The 18,127-nt window shown below is 38.5% G+C and overlaps 1 protein-coding gene across 1 annotated transcript in view; it reads right to left on the reverse strand.

The window, feature by feature from the left end:
* Positions 1–18,127, reverse strand: part of LOC306755142 (neural-cadherin) — a gene marked incomplete at both ends in the record, with an annotated part of 401,965 nt that overhangs the window by 260,734 nt on the left and 123,104 nt on the right. The window contains 3 exons of the mRNA XM_079239421.1: positions 3,225–3,429; positions 9,525–9,750; positions 12,640–12,837. Coding sequence (XP_079095547.1) covers positions 3,225–3,429; positions 9,525–9,750; positions 12,640–12,837 — 629 coding nt within the window. The remainder of the gene's footprint in view (positions 1–3,224; positions 3,430–9,524; positions 9,751–12,639; positions 12,838–18,127) is intronic.

The following is an 18,127-nucleotide window of genomic DNA, read 5'->3' on the forward strand; positions in this document are numbered from 1 at the left end:
CTTCTTGACAACATAACAAAGTCATCAGGGGTCCCAGAGCAGTCACTTGAGTCAGACAAATCTATTAGGTTTCTGCTGAAGACAATCTTCACACTTTTAACAAGGTGCATGCTAAGTTGTCTTTTTCAAAATGTTCATTCACCGTGAAGGACAACCTCTGCATGTTCATGCAGGTAAAAACAGGATGGGAGGCAAACCACTCCTCCTGACATTTTATACCAAATTAGGGTAGGAAAACTTATAGTTTCCCCAAAAAAAGAGAAAACATTCAGTGTCATATTAAATATAAGGTACTTTCTGATACTGGTATTCTGCAGAATAAAACACCAGGATAGAAGTATCTCCAAAGTATTTCCTCCTGACTGCAGAAGTGAAGCCATGCAGCTATCAGTGTATCTGTATCTTCTTGAAACTTTACTTTTGTGTGATTTTTTGGTTTTGTCAGTTCGTTCATTCATTATCCTGACCGCTTGGCAGGTCGTTTTGTCCATCTCTGGACAAATTCAGCAGCCATTTTGTCTGTTCCACCATCTTCCTGGAATGCAGTCACCGAGGTGGTGAGTCGGAAGTTCCTCACATCTGCTGGAAGGGGCAGTGGCAACCACGCCTGGGCTCGATGCGTTACACTGTGGTAAGTCTGTCATACCTGGAGATCTTAGCTTTTTCCTACTTTTTCATATTAATCACACATCAGTGCATCAATGTTTCATCTGACAGAAAATGATTTTTAAAACTAATAATGCACATTAGTATATAAAAAATCCTGTTATAAGCGATCAAAGCTTGTTGAAGAAATATTTTTAAACTTTTGCAAATGTTATCCATTTTCCATAAAGTCAGATATTAGCTAGTTTAGTCCTTTAACGCCCATCCGAAGAAAAGATGGAGAGAAAATTCAATTTTTTTGTAATCTGAAGCCTTTGACTAAATTTGAAAAACAAGGTTTTTTTTTTTTTTTTTTTGTTTTTTTTTTTACTGTTTATTACCTTGTGATGAGTCAAAATGATTTCTTTATGTATTATTGACTGTATATATGACATACTGTAATAAACCCTCTGCTTTCTGCTGTCCATTAGGGGTCAGGTATCAGATTGTGTACAACAAGGTTTTGAGCAGTTTCTTTCATAAAGTGATGCAAAAGTTCTCAGTGACTGTGTGCCGGATGCAATGTGGGGCGTCCACAAACTGTTTCGCATGAGTTGAGAGGATAAAATGCAAATATATCAATTTAGCAGCTGTAATCTGTCAAACCTGAGAGCAGCGTTACTGATAGAAACTGCACCTAAATGTAACAAGTGTAAAAAGGACATGTAAACTGTATGTGTGCATCACTGCACACATAGCTGCGGTTATTGTCACAATGAGGAGACATGGAAACAACGCTGCACAGCGTTGCACTGCTGCAACAGGACTGCTCAGGACTGTGGGCACCACCTTAACCATAGACATGTACTGTTTTTGTCAGTGGCAGGTTGTTGACGGCTTTTTGGATCTGAATCGTTCGCTGCGTGAACAAGCTAAAAGTTTCTGTCAGTTCAACAATGACAAGCCACGGTTTCAGCCATAAGGCAAAATAACCAAGTTCTAAAAGGTACTAATGACGAGTCAAAGCCCTGAATAAGGATGAGAGAGTCTCAGTTAAAACAGGAAACATAAGTGGCCTAAAGGAGCACCGCCGTCATTGCTTTGTAACCAACCCAAGCCAACATTAGCTCCGCCCCTTCACCATCCATAGTCGCCTTTCTGTTGCACGTCACATGATGCCAACATGTTCTTTTTCCATTGTTCCTTTTCTTTTTCCTCTCGGCCTCTGATAATGATTTTCTTTGCTGAAGCCTGTCAGGGTTCGGTTTGCTAAGACAATCAATGTGTTTGACATTCAGTTGCTGGCTTGTCATGTGGTGCCGTTGAGCAAAGCGCTGTCGTTGTGAGACTGGATGGAAAATAGTTGTGCAGTTTCTCAGCATTAGGATCCTGCTAGGCAACAATAGCCTCAGGAATGTGCAGAATGAATGTCAGAATGAATGTCAGTGTGCCATCAAACAAGTCAGAAGAGTTTTATGGTTAAAAAAAAAAAAAGATGTTTTTGCTTTAAAACGGGGTGAAATGGAAGCTTATCATTGCCACCTCGTAGGCTGAAAAATGAAATAATGATGTGTAAGAATGACTCCATCACAAATAGGAATAGAAACATGGCTTTTCCAGTAAAACTGTATCATAGCGAAAATACTTTCAGCCTGTGGCTTTCCTGCAATCTGGCAGGAACACCTCAAGAGTCCCATCTGTGACCGACCGGAGTGCCAAAGGGTTACGGCCAAGGTCGCAAAACTCCCGTTGAAGCTCGTCTTTTTCCTGTCAGTACATGTTCATCTGCAAACCCGGACGGGGCGAAGAAGAAACCACAAAATGGGTTTTCATTTGCTCTTTTATGATCGTTCTTATAGAAACGGTCACCGTTGGTGTCAAGTCAACAAACTGTCGCTAGTTACTGTCATTCATCTGAACAACCAGATCAACGTCCAGATCAGTGCACATAAAAAAAAAAAGAAATAAAAACAACTCAAATGAGTTAGAAATAGATTCAAAGTGTTTACCACAAAATGTGCAGCATCTTCATAGGACGTAATCCAGATCTGCAGCCATACTGAAGGTGTTTTATTTTAAAATACGACGACACCTAATAAAAGTCAACCAAATAAAATCTGCTTTTGTTTCTAAAAGAAAAGATCTCATGTCCCTGCCAAAAACAGGCCAATCAGGAGGCTGAGAAAACGTTTAACGTACGCTGCAAATGGAAATCCCATTTAAACTGGACGTTATGTGCAGTATGGGGTCTAAAAACACATTTTTAGATCATGTCTGATCATTCTCTTGTCAATCATCAACAAGTGCTCACAACAAGTCAGCAGAAGCCTCAGAAGCAGCCTGATACGCTCGGTTTACAGTGTCAGCCAAATATGTGTCAGTAAGTTGGAACCGTGCAGATCAAAAGCAGCCGTACTGCCTGCAAACAAGCTAACTCATCTCCTCTAATGGCAGCAGACCTGGAAGGATGTGAAGACACGTCAAACTTTGACTCCAGCATCGCGCTCAGACTGTGTCTGAACTGATGAGACAACCTTGTAGTGTCATAAATGTTTGCATCTTTAAGACCAAGCAGTTGCTGCATTTGGCAGCAGGAGCATCACACACACACACACACACACACACACCCACGTACAGACCTCGGCTGCACTGCTCAGGCTTTCCTGCCCCTCGCTGGCTCGCACCAGCAGCAAGTAGCGATGCTGGTCACTCTCGTAGTCGATGGAGCGGGTCAAGCTGATTTCCCCGGTCTCTGCTGCGATGGAGAAGAGACTGCTGGGGTTGATGAGGAGGCTGTAACTGATCGCTTTGTTCTGGAAGGATACAGCACGCGTCACCAGGAAGCTGGGGAGACACAGCAGGAAAAAAGAAGCTGTTGACTAAGAGTGCCATAATGGTAATGGGATTTCTGCAGATGGGTGCAAATATAACATAGATGTTTTCCAAATATCATTTCATGGCAGAGTGCTGTGGAGAAAATCCCTTCACATTAGATGACGAGACAGTGGACCAGGAGGCGAGAGGAGCAGTGGTACGCAGTTAAAACAGGAGTACAACAAGATTATTAAAGATTTTTTAAAACACGCTGACTGTGACTTATTTGTCTTGATGAAATTAGTATAATATTTTAGATCTATACGGTGAAGCTGGACTGAAATGTCTAAACACAATGATTGGTGGAATATTTCATAATGCCTATGATCACCCCTGAGTGGATATGGCATTTCTACCCATTTTGTGTCTCTGCATATTTTTTTTTGTCTCTTTTTCTTTCATTTATTTGTCTCTACCAGTGGATGTGGGTAGTCTATTTTACCCCCTTTTAACCCATAAGACATATATGATACATATATGAGACATTTGGCATCCATTTATGGTACAAACTTTACTAAAACTACTGTGGAACACAGATTGTTGTTTTTTTGGCCTCTTCATGAACACCAGAAAGCAGAAGATTAAACTATAGGAATTTTCTCATATCACATGAAAATAAATGATAAATATATCTAAAAGAACTTGTTGCTTTTTTACTTTACATTTTGTTAAGGAAATAAATAAAAAGCTTGAATTAAAGAAAATGACTTATTGTAATATTTTTTATGGGTTGGGTCTTTAATTAATTGTATTAAATGAAAGGTTTGCCTGGCACACTTTTTACATGTACTTATTTTTCGGTGGGAAGAAGTGGGAGCACCCTGGGAAAATCCACGAGGGCAGACCATGCAGACTCAACTGTGGCCATCTCCTGCTGTATTCTATCAATCCTGTGCTTTTTGGGGATAAATATCTTGAATTGTTTGGATGGAACTGAGAACATTATGCTTCTACATTTGCATTATAGTTTCTTTATTTTTGCACTTTCAAAATTAGTTGAAGCATCGAGCTGGAAATAGTTTCCGTCAGTCAGGTTTCATACAGCAGAACTGTTGATCACCGTCAGCGCTTTTTCTCTCTACCTATTACACCTGTCAGTGTTAATACCACTATATATAGTGCTAATACCTAATTACATGTGCGAATACAAGGACAAAAAATTCATACCGGAAACTTCAGTCTTGCAGTTTTTCACTTTGCAACAGATGTTTGCAGAGGCAGCATGAGCAGTTACATGTCTAAATACTTTAAAAAAAACTCACAAAATCATTTTTCATATTTTATTTACAAGTTTCAGCAGGCTGGTTGAACATTTAGCTAATTTACTTTCTCACCATGTTAATTTAATTTGCATTAAGTAGATATATCTTCCTTTAGAGTTGCCAGTTTATGTGAAGCTACTATGTGGCTGCGAAGGAAAGAGTCCCTGCTGCTGTAGAGCTCCTGAAATGTGGCTGAAGCCTCACTGAACTGTTATATGTGAGGAAATTATTGGAATGTTTTATGGCTTTCTATTGTTTTTGCTTTGTTTTACGTACACAATACACTGATTGGTACTGTATGGAACAAGGCCTTCTAGTCAGACGAGACAAAAATGAGACTTTATTAAAGCCCATTTATGCTCTCTTGCATTCATAAAGATGTATGTCTGTTTCAAGCATTGTCAAACATGACCGCCTCATGTTTTTATGTGTCTAAGTTGTCGTGGTTGTTAAGCCAGTTCATCCACCACTTCTGCATCCTAACATTAGTTTTGAACACCAGTCGGTGGCAGTAAAGTTGTTTTGCAATAGCCCAACACCCCCAATACACTCAAAAAGCCTTTTAATGAAAGGTTAGCCACCATCTCTACAACTGTTTCCCTCATTGTTTTCTTCTCTTCCTGTTACTAAATTTATTTTTGGTTTGATTGTTTGACTGGTTGCATGCCAGCCATACTGCTCAACACTAACCCTGTTGGCTCTGGCAGTATCACCCTGTTTGCTGCATCAAGCGATAGATTTGCTAAAAATGGACTAAATAACGCGTGAAAACAACAAATTGTCCACCTGTATGTGTATCTGTTTTTTGTGTTGAGCATAAATTTGCCTTATCACTCTGAGAACATCCATCTCCCAGTGAAACTTGGTGACAACACCAGCTTGCTGTGGGAAACTGTTCAGACATAAACGGGTATTTGGAGGGCAGACCATGCAGACTCAACTGTGGCCATCTCCTGCTGTATTCTATCAATCCTGTGCTTTTTGGGGATAAATATCTTGAATTGTTTGGATGGAACTGAGAACATTATGCTTCTACATTTGCATTATAGTTTCTTTATTTTTGCACTTTCAAAATTAGTTGAAGCATCGAGCTGGAAATAGTTTCCGTCAGTCAGGTTTCATACAGCAGAACTGTTGATCACCGTCAGCGCTTTTTCTCTCTACCTATTACACCTGTCAGTGTTAATACCACTATATATAGTGCTAATACCTAATTACATGTGCGAATACAAGGACAAAAAATTAATACCGGAAACTTCAGTCTTGCAGTTTTTCACTTTGCAACAGATGTTTGCAGAGGCACGTCTTGTTCTCTTTTGACATGCAGATTCCTTTCTACACATCTGCCTTTTTCACAAGGTGACAAAATGAAAGTCCTCAAATGATAGCACTAAAAACTTTAGAACTATCTTGAGCGCATATATATAGAGGCAGATTTCACATAGCATCCAACGCAAAACAAGGGTGTGATAAAAACAACACATTTTAAGTAACATTTGCCCACCCACCGTCCTGCCAAGCTAAGCATGCTAAAGCTAAACGTATACCATGTGCTACATGTGCTTTAGTTGTGAACTGAGAGATGTGCAACCGTCATATTAAAGCTACTAATTAGAGAAATAAATGACATGTTGCTTTAATATGGAAATCAGCAACTGATGGCATGTTATGAGAAAAGCAAAAATGGGTATGTGGAAATCAAAACGCTTTTTTTTGTTTCGTAAAAATTGATGACTGGGTGCAGTTTGTAATTATTCATGTGTCATTACAACTACATGTAAAAATGACCTCAGAAATTCAAGGTGAAGTTTTAGGAGCTGTGCATTAACACTAAAAACTGGAATAAAACTTGATTCAGATTATTAAAAAAACAAAAATAAATGACAATTTAGTCATGAAACTTTGATGAAAACAAATTTAAGATTTATTGTTAAAATGAATCCTGGCAAGTAGTTTCAAAATAAACAAGAAAAAAATATAGGTTAGAGTGGGCGGCTGTTCTACACAGTATCTCAGCTGTTCCTAGGACTGTGCTTTTCTGGACGGAGATGTCTGATGTTTCACCAGGTATCTGTTGGAGTCACTTCTCCAGTGTGGGGGACACGGCCCCCAGTGCTCCCATCACTATGGGTACTACTGTTTTCAACCTCCAGGACCTGTCCAGTTCTTGAGGCTTTGATACTTCTCCAGTTTCTCATGCTCCTTTTACCTGATATTTCCACCATTGAGGATGGATACATCGATCACTGTCACTTTCCTCTGCTGCTAATCCATGGTGTATACATATATATATATATATATGTTTGTATATGTGTGTGTGTGCATAATGACATAAGTGAACTCTAGTTCACTGAGGATTGTTTCTGTATATATAATACGACTTAAACTAACACTCCCAGTGTAAAAGGGCAGAAACATCCTTTCCAGGTTGCCACTTCCACCAACTTCTACATAAAACGGCCCAGTTATGCTCGACACAGAAGCACATAGACAGACGGACACATTCATCTGTCGCTTGATGCAACAAATCGAGCAATTTCACCGGGAGCTGCAGGGGAAGTATTATGCTGTATCTGAGGCTGTTTTCTGTCAGTCATAACCGACATGAGGTCAAATTCAGAGCAAGCAACAGTGAAATCCAACTGACTTATGTGCAGTATTCTGGTCTCATTACATGAACGAGTGCATCTGCTGAATCCTCATCCTCAGCGCCTTCTGGTTCTGCAGCTAGTGGAGTCTGGCATGTGAAGGCAACACTTTTCATTGTTATAGGAACAAATGGGAAAATAATACAGAATGGAATTATCTTCCCATCAGAGTGAAGGTCATTACCACTGGCTTCTCACAGTCCTCAGGCTAAAACAGACTAGAACTCCCAACTTTACCACAAACACTCTGCTCTGGCAGTAGAGCAGATGCAGATTCCAGCATGAGGTGAAAAGTTACTGTAATACTGCCCAGTTTGGCTCGTCAGCATGAGGCTGGTTCTGCCAAGCTCCTGTGTCTCAGCAAGCTTCTGCCTAAGGTCGAAGAGACAGATTAGACAAAGTGTAGTAAGCGTGTTAATCGACACCACCTGACACTGCTGACAGAACTAATACACCCCACCTCTTCCACTGCAGCTGACCAAAACTCCGCTATGTTATTTTCATTTAGTTTTTCTGCCACATAATTGTGATGGCAGCATGAGCAGTTACATGTCTAAATACTTTAAAAAAACTCACAAAATCATTTTTCATATTTTATTTACAAGTTTCAGCAGGCTGGTTGAACATTTAGCTAATTTACTTTCTCACCATGTTAATTTAATTTGCATTAAGTAGATATATCTTCCTTTAGAGTTGCCAGTTTATGTGAAGCTACTATGTGGCTGCGAAGGAAAGAGTCCCTGCTGCTGTAGAGCTCCTGAAATGTGGCTGAAGCCTCACTGAACTGTTATATGTGAGGAAATTATTGGAATGTTTTATGGCTTTCTATTGTTTTTGCTTTGTTTTACGTACACAATACACTGATTGGTACTGTATGGAACAAGGCCTTCTAGTCAGACGAGACAAAAATGAGACTTTATTAAAGCCCATTTATGCTCTCTTGCATTCATAAAGATGTATGTCTGTTTCAAGCATTGTCAAACATGACCGCCTCATGTTTTTATGTGTCGTGGTTGTTAAGCCAGTTCATCCACCACTTCTGCGTCCTAACATTAGTTTTGAACACCAGTCGGTGGCAGTAAAGTTGTTTTGCAATAGCCCAACACCCCCAATACACTCAAAAAGCCTTTTAATGAAAGGTTAGCCACCATCTCTACAACTGTTTCCCTCATTGTTTTCTTCTCTTCCTGTTACTAAATTTATTTTTGGTTTGATTGTTTGACTGGTTGCATGCCAGCCATACTGCTCAACACTAACCCTGTTGGCTCTGGCAGTATCACCCTGTTTGCTGCATCAAGCGATAGATTTGCTAAAAATGGACTAAATAACGCGTGAAAACAACAAATTGTCCACCTGTATGTGTATCTGTTTTTTGTGTTGAGCATAAATTTGCCTTATCACTCTGAGAACATCCATCTCCCAGTGAAACTTGGTGACAACACCAGCTTGCTGTGGGAAACTGTTCAGACATAAACGGGTATTTGGATGGTAGGGACAGTCTCAAGGAGGACCAGAGATTTCCAACTGGGACAAAGCCTCACCTTACAGAAGGACAATGACAATAAGGATAAAACAAGATTAAAGCAAGGGAAACCTCTCAGTGTGTTGAAATGGTCCATGTCAAAGTTCAGACCTCAGTCCAACAGAAAAACTGTGCCTTGACTTAATGAATGGTAATCCATCCAACGAAAGGTGCTGAAATGGTTTCATTTTAACAAGAGCAGAAATCCCAGAAGCTGGATATACCACCTTCAGAAACATGTCTTCAAGTTTTCATAAATACAGATATATGAATATTATGTACTCTACAAAGACAAATATCCAGATTACAAGACAAGAAAAAAAGAAAATTCAACACAAATTCAAAGTTGGGAGGAAAAATTTGAGCTTTAGTAAAATTAGAAACCCCTAGTTGAGCATGAAATGCCAAATCTATTTGAAGAACAGCGAACAAATACTCAACAGGAACAAAAGTGCAAAATGATTGCTGGTTAAGTTTGATGGAGGCTTTTAAACATGTAAATGTGATGTGAGGTTGAACAGCAATCGATGTTAGGAAGCCAGTGTGTGAGAGATTAGTAAATGTCCACAGATCAGAGTGTGTGATGGGAATACAACACTGGAGATGCACGATGGGTATAAAAATTCAACTCACGGCTGTAGTTCAGGGGTGTTTTCTGGTATGGAGATTGTGAAGGAAGCATTTGTAAACTGTGGAGGCCGAGCCCCAGCTACCACGGAGACAACAGCAGGAGCGCTGCGACTGCCCAGCCGGTCAGCAGCCACCACTGTCAGCAGGTACTCCTTGTCCCGCTGCAGAGGAAGCCCTGTCGTTCGTACATGGCCACTCTTCCTGTCCACTTCAAAACGACCATCTCCACCTGCAGATTGTCGGAAAAGATACAGAAAAACAAAGATGGATGAATAAAAACAATATTCATTCAGTGCACATGGCAAAAAGGTTTGTGGTAAGATCCATGCTTCATGACATTATGTAAGACCATTAATAATGACAAACACTGCATGCTGCATCAGCAACATCATCTTCAAGTGAAATTAGGAATTTAGAAAGTAAGAAACGACCAATTTGCTCAATGTAAAATTCTCAGCAGGGCGTCCCTACTAAACGAAAATTAAACTATGGTCTGGATCTACAAAAGGTTTGCATGTACTAAATCATGTGCAAACTCGCTGCACGCTGCAAAATAATGTACAATCAGTTTAACAGAGTTAATCTTTTAAGGTGCAAAATAGCACCTCTGCATCCAGTCAATATGTCTGCCGCAATGAATATGCAATATAAGGTGTTTACACTATATTTGGTGTGTTTGGAGAAAAAAAGTTAATGTGATAATTTAGCTGCCACAATGTAATCCATTAAACCTGAGAGCAGTGTTGCTCATAGAAACTGTGTACATATTTAACATGTTTCAAAAGTATGTGCAAATGTTTTTGGGATGAACGAGGAAACAAACTTATCCAGCATTTTGCCGCTGTTGCAGGAACTCAGGACAAATTTGGATAGAAGTCACGTATACATACAAATAACAGACAATGCATCTTCCACCTGGGATCCCCACATTTGTTGCCCAAGTCCTAAAGGTCATGTGTCGTGGGATGATCTTGGTTATTAGGTTTCCAGGAACTCTGCAGTCATTAACTGAGGTAAAACTATTTTTTTGCTATTTTTGGGGGTTTTATTTCAATAGCTGGATTTCCTAGAGTAAAAGGAGCAAATGATTTCGCCCATGTAAAATACCCCAAGTTAGTGAATGATTCTTTTCTTTTTGATAAAAGGTCTTCTCTTCTCCAAGGTTTTAGACACCAGGCTTGTAGGTAGGTAAGTTCATAAAATCCTTAGTAAAAGATAAACAAGGCCTATATTATAAACAAGAGACTGTATTCCTTAATGTTTTCTTTTACCCTACACCTCCACCTGTTTTTCTTATGTGCTAATTTTTGTATTGTTCACCTTTTAATGTCTTTATTCTCTCTGTGACTTTGTTCAATGTTTGGCTTGTTTTACTGACACCATCAACTTTTTCATAAAGTCATTCCCATACAGCCTTATGTTTTCTATCCAAACTTGCCATGCTGTGAAGCACAAAACTCTCATTTAAATAAGGAGTCTGAAACATGTTTTTACCTGCCGCTCATTTACACAATCACTGCAAACAGTGGTTCAGCCCCACATGTAAAATTCCAGATTGCACATGAAAGTTATTGAGGAGCTCAACTCAAGTTACGTTTTGATTTCAAACATCCGTCAGTGGTTAGTACCGCTGACTAGCCAGATACAATAACTATTATGTGATTTTTTTTAAAAATATATACAGTTGTGCTCATATTTATTCATACTCTTTCATTAAAGAAGGAAAAAAAAAAACAGTTGCTTGTAAAATAAGCTGAAATTGACTAAAGTAATAATAAATAAATATTTTATGAAAATCATTACATTATTTTCTAATTCTGGTTCAATAGAAATATCTTTTTTGAAAAAGAAAACAAATAAGATAATTTATTACATATTACATCACTCATAAACTCATATTTTGTTAAACAATCCTTTAATGTTTCCGCTCCAGTCAGGTGTTTTCTGTTCCTCTTAGTCAGACTTCTGCACCTGTTGACAGGTATTTTTGTCCCACTGTTCAACAGAAAAGTCTCTAATTTGTCCAGGACCAATTTGTTTGTTTGTTTTTTTTTTCTTTCTTTAACTCAATTAAATAATAAAAAAAAAAAACAGTGTCTTATATTAGTAAATTATATTTTTGCAAATATTTAGTTATTGTTCTTTTTTTCAAGTCTCCAGTTATTTGAGTGACTGTTGTAAATTCAGCCTTTTCTTTAATGAAAAGGGATGGATACATATGAGCAGAACTGCATGTGTTCATTGCAATAAGCATGCTGTTAAAATAGTCCAACAGCCTTTACTTGTTCTCCTTTACACCACCCCAACCTCCACATGTTGCCAACCCCTGCATTTATAAATGGGAGTCTTATTAAAGGGGAAAAGCAAGCATATCTGTGATGAGGGTTGGAAGAAAGCTCGATGGAAACTTGAAATTACTTTGGCTTAAAGACACAATCCCGGATCTTCTGAATCCATTTCTGGATGGTAGATGCTAACAGTTCAAACAATTTATTTCTAATTTTTCTAAGAAAGTAACAAAAAAATTCTGTATCATGAGAACAATTACTTTTATGGCTTTTGACATATGAAATGCAAAACACATCATGAATGCAGCAGAACAAAAAAAAAAAAAAAAGAAACAAAAGGAATGTTTCTTTACCACAATCTTCCATCCACTAAAGAATCAAAGCACACGTTCGTATGTGGCACCAAAAAACTACCACAGGAGCTATGATTTACCTGTACATGAACAAAAACTCTATTCTTCTGTCTGTAAGGTTTCATTTAGGCATTAACCACAATCATTTTAACAATTTTCTCTCGTGCACCTTAAGAAGGAAAAAAATGATCTCTTTTACCAAATACATAATGCGCACAAAATATCAGTACATAGTAGGCAATAAGAAAATACTTTTGTGTCATGCAGTAGAAAAAAAAAAAAAAAAAAAAAAAAGCTCTAAGGGAAAATGATAATCACACCATCAGTGTGGTTATCGGTAAGTACTCTGAGGAGACCACTGGTAATGGCTCAGATCTCAACTACAACAGTTCAACATTACATGTTTCACCATATAGGAGGTGAACCTGCTCCATTTCTGAGCAAACAGAAAAGAAAAACTAAAATGAAACAACTTACCATCCGATAGAAAGTACTCCACTTCACCGTTGTCGCCTTCATCCCCATCCTGAGCGTAGAGTTTGTACACCAACGACCCAGGAGGTGAATCGGGAGAAACCACTGCCAGGTAGGGAGCAGGAATCATGCTCCATTCTGGGATGTTGTCATTTACATCAGTCACAGTCAACTCCACTCTGACCAAGTACCACTCTGGTCCTGGAAGAACAAAGAAAAAGAAGGCTGTTCATTCAGGGTTCGTTGTATAGGCTGGCAATAAATAAATAAAATGAAGAACCACACAAAAGCAATCTACATTTCGAGTATGAACTTAAAGACTACAGTCACTTATTATTATGAAAAGCTTCTGCTTTTTGTGAAGAGTAAAAACTCAGAAAGCCCCAGTGAGAGTCATGTTACAGAATTCTTACATTAGTCAGAGAAAGTATTTCTTCTGTCAGGTCAAGATCTTCGAACAGCTTCTGCATCGTTCTGACTGCCCAAGTCCATCATCCATTTTATAAAAACACAATAATGAAACTCAAAAGGTTTAATACGCTACAATGACTAAATTACAGCAATGTGGCAGCAAACCTCAACATTCAAATTAAGGAGAATGAAAGTACAAATGGAGCATAAAACATCAAAAATAGCACAAAGAATGAACAAAAATATAAATAATAATGAGCAGTGAGTTGTCCTTAATTTGGATGCTGAGTCCCTTTTTTCACCCTTTTTGGAAAATATATTGGTTTCTGGATTAAGCACTGCACTGGAAAAGTCCCAGTTCAAGTGCAACTTTGTGATCCATATTTTAATTGATGTCTTCTAATAGAGTAAGATGTTTGACAAGCAATCCATATTATAATTAAGTCAAAAGTTAACCACATATTTAATTACAGTGTCAGCTGTCACTTTGTGTGCATAGTGCATTTTGATCTAATGTCCATGTTAAGGAGACATCACCCTTTTGGCCCTGCACCCTTTTAAATGGCCATAATAATTGTGAATAATCTGATATATGAAAAAACACATTATGTTATGCAGTTCCCATTAAACTGGTCAGGCTGTAGCTGTTTATGTAAGTGGGCTTATTGTTGTAAACTGCCAGCCATAAAGATGATGTTATAAAACCAGGTGCTGTTTCTTCTAGTTTGTTTTACAAGGCAAGTAAAGCAAGTCTTCAACAGTAGGACGTGGGCAGCTTTATAAGGACCCAATGCTGTTTTCTTACCACTTAAAACCCCATTATAGTGGATTAACACTAAAACTTGATTTTACTGCACCACATTACATATTTTAATGCAACAAAAGACAAGGCTTTAATTTAAGCCTCACTATTTTCACATAGCATCAGCAGTTCAAGCAAAACTCTTCACAACTGCTGAGAAACAGTCAACCATTCTTCATACGGTAACAAAGCAGCAGTGTGTTTTCCTCTTCAGTGTAATACGAGAGTTACACACAACTCAGTAATAAGTGCAGACCATGAACCTGCAGGTCACCTGCAGTGTCATCGTGCAGTTTCTTCAATCCCACGTTGATGGATTTCATTGATGGGACTGTAAATACTGCCAGTTGATTTTAAATATCAAATATTATCTTTCAGACTAGATTCTACAACAATGAAGGCCGGCTTTAGTAATGCATATGAGGGGACAGGCAGAAATTTGAAGGGGGCATCGTACTTCTTTCTTGATGGAACTGGGTTGTTCGCAAAAAAAATTATTGCACTTTGTCAGGTTAGTATCCTAAAACCTGTCCAGCATGGGTGTCCCACATGAAACCAAAGTTCCTGCTGGTACAGCTCTTAGATCAGGGGTCTGGTCAAAATTACTTTTCACAGCTAAAACCTGTTTTTTACTATTAAATTATACTGTATTTAATTTTATTTATATTTTATATCATATCACATTGTGTTATTATATATTTTTATATTATATGCAAATGGAAATTATAAGACTTTTTGTTTGTATGCTGTGTGTTCAATGCAAAATGTATACATACATTGTTATATTTTAACATTGTGCAAGCTCTACTGTCCTCTATTGTTTAGCAGTAGATGAGTAAGTGGGTCTGGGAGATGTGGGAATTGAACCTAACACATTGTTGTGTGTAAGTAGCAGCTGCTTTACCAGGTGAAATGAAATGAATGAAATGAAAAATACTTTATTAATCCCCAAAGAGAATTCAATATTGTAGTATATGGTAATAACTGATATGAGGAGGTCTTGTTCCGGAGGCTGATGGCTGCTGGCAGGAATGATCTTCTGTATCTTTCAGTCTTGCATCGGACCTGAAGAAGCCTCTTGCTGAACACACTTTGTTGTTTCATGAACCAGTGAATCATCACTGTGTTGTGGAGAGGGTGTGAAGAGTCCTCCATCATCTTCATCAGCTTGTGCAGCATTCTTCTTTGGACAATCAGCTCCAGCGGCTCCAGAGTTACTCCAAGCACAGAAGCAGCTTTCTGGATCAGTTTGTTGATTCTCTTCAAGTCTCTGGTTCTGATGCTACTACCCCAGCAGATGCTGCAAAGCTGACTGCACTCTCCACAACAGACTTATAGAAGATATGCAACATCTTGGTGCAGACGTTAAACCATCTCAGCTTCCTTAAGAAGTACAGTCTGCTCTGACCTTTCTTGTAGATGTAGTCAGTGTTGCATTTCCAGTCCAGTTTGTTGTCCAGCTGAACTCCAAGATCCTTGTATTCCTCCACCACCTCCACCTCCTCTCCCAGGATGGAAAACTAAACACCAACGATAACATTCAGCTCCAACAAAAGCAGTTACTTTCTTGTCTTTCCGTCTGGTATTTTTGGTCCTGAACTGCAACATGTCTTTGGCAGTTTGGTAACCGTGCTGCTCTGGTCTGTTGCATCCTCTATTGGAAAACTCTGATAGAAGCAGCTATTAGACTTTGCGCCTCCAAACCAGCTTGGGAGGCTGAGTGGAGGAAAGCTGCAGCTAGCTTCAGGAAGTCTAGTGGGGACTGGACTGGAACTAGATGAGCTGTGTGGGTCTTATTGCTAAACCTTGTTGCAAAACATTCACTGCTAAACAGGCAGTTTTCTCACAGCTACAATCATTTCTTCCCCACCTAGTGTGTCTCTCGCTCTCTAGCTTGTTTGACATTCTTAAAGGAGCCACACTGTTATTTTAACATAGTGCTGTAAACAGCACTATGTCTGCACATTGACAAATACCTTTTTTTTTTTTTTTAATCAATTTGGAGGTCCAGATATTCTCAGTGGGTTACCAGTTCACTACAGTAGATCCTGTATACCTTCTACGAGGTAGAATAGCATAAAGGATCACATTTATAGGTTCAAATGTTGGTTTAGTCTTTATTGTCTAACAGCATACCTTTTAACCCTAACTCCCCTCTAAATACATTACAGAAAACTGTAGTTTAAATTACTGTCACAAGGTTCATGCATGTATTTTTGTCACATTCATGCACATTTAGCAAAAGTATGCAAATCCAATGGATATGCCAAGCTGACAGAACAGCTGCAAAACAACTCAATGTGGAGGGGAGCAACTTTAGGAAGTTTGTGTCTTTTTGTGGATTTGATTTGAGGGGGCGTTGCCTCCTCTTCCCACTGCCTGAAGCCGACCTTGGTTTAAATGTAGCCATACTAAACACAAATGCATCACTGATAAATAATTACTGATGAATGAGACAAAGCCCAGTCCCTCCTTGGCTCCCTACAGTGAGGGGCTGATGACTACTGTCAGAGTTGTGGCATCAAAATGTCTCCTTTGTACCACTGAAAAGCAGCCATTTGCACAGATTTTGTCTCGCTTTTAGTTTCCACACCTCTGATCTCTTGATCTTCGTGTACATTCCCAGTGATGGTTTTAGTGTTGCCTGTACCACTTATTCTGCACTCAGATCTAAAATGAGGTCGTATTTATTTCACTGTCAGGTGCAGAGAGATCAACTCCGGCTTCCAGCTTTTAAGAGCTGCAAGTCATATTAGTCCCACAGGGCCTGAGATTCATTTACAAAATTATCTACTTGACATAAGTAGTATTTATGAACATTGGGGGGAATATTGCATGACCTCAGCCAGTCTTATGTCATTCCATTCTTACCTCTGAGTACATCATCCAGTATTTAGAGGATTTTCTGAATTTTGTCCGATGATGTAATTTGTTGTCTATCTTTCTCTTAGTGTCGTGTCTTTGAGCATGTCACTGTTTTTATTCATCTTGTTGTTGCTTTGTCTCCTATCCTTTCTGTTATAATACACACTTAACCATTTATTGGAACACAGCAACAATGAGCAGTAAAAAATACTTTTTATGCATAACTTCTACCCAGATAGCCTCTGATATTTATCTTTACACACTATTAGAACTACTTCCCCCCTTCTGAACATCTAAGGCAATCTGAACATATCCCGTAGGCTGGAAGCCTCAGGCACTTTCATGATTAGCTGGGAAAATGATACACTACTCAGAAAAAGTTAGAGGTATTTAGCTTTCAGGTGAAATTTACAGAAAATGCCAAATGTTCATGGATATTATATCATGAATGTGGGCTATTAAGGTGGAATCATGCAATGGTAATTCCTGAAGATTGACTGAAGCAAAAGTTAACAACAGTGGTTGGTATAACACAACATAAAATGTGAACATGTCAACTTGTCATATGTCAGAGATCATCTTGATCTGATGTCAAAATGTGAACAGTATGATGAGGACCAGTTTAGATTTATGGCTTCACTAAACCACAACATTTACTGGTCTATAATTGATTTATATTATTCTTTTCTCCCCTTTATCATCTTGTGACAAATGTTGTGCAATAAATACATAAACAATGAACAGGTCGTGCATGTGCAGAACAAAGCTGTTGTTCTCGAACATCCCAGTGAAGGTCATAGTTGATTTTAGGTTCATCCTGACATAAAAAAGCTAAATATTGTGAACTTATTATTTACGGTGTACATCTTGGCTGGCTTGACTTGGGGACTCATCAGAGGAACTGAAAAGAGAAGTCTGGAAGTTGCTGCAGTTGTCACTGAAACCCAGATGAGCAGCAGAAAATTGATAGATTGATGCAAAACACATAACTTACTTAATCTCAGTCGACCAATCTTTGACATCAGTGTTGCAATTTTGATCTAACTTTTTTTTTTTTTTTAACTGTATACATTTATAAGAATTTTATATCCAAAATTTAAAAAAAAAAAAAAAAGTTTAGGAAACCTTGGTTTATAACTCCGTCTTTCCTTACTAAAAACTCACACCCAGCTACTTCAAACGCAACACTAACGCATTTTTACGAGTTACATAGTAAAACTAAGCTTTAGAAAACCAAAAAGGTACCAAACTTTCCTGTAATACATGACAGTGGAATCTGTTATATGAGCACTAACTTTGCTCTGGGTCTTGGACAATGCAGTCCCCCTTTAATTTCACTGGCGGTTTGAGTTTTTCTTAAAAAAAAACAACACAAGTAAAATGAACATCTATTTCTGTGTATGAACATCTAAA

The sequence above is a fragment of the Telmatherina bonti genome (genome assembly GCF_933228915.1).
Source record: "Telmatherina bonti genome assembly, chromosome: 1".
Taxonomy (NCBI): Eukaryota; Metazoa; Chordata; class Actinopteri; order Atheriniformes; family Telmatherinidae; genus Telmatherina; species Telmatherina bonti.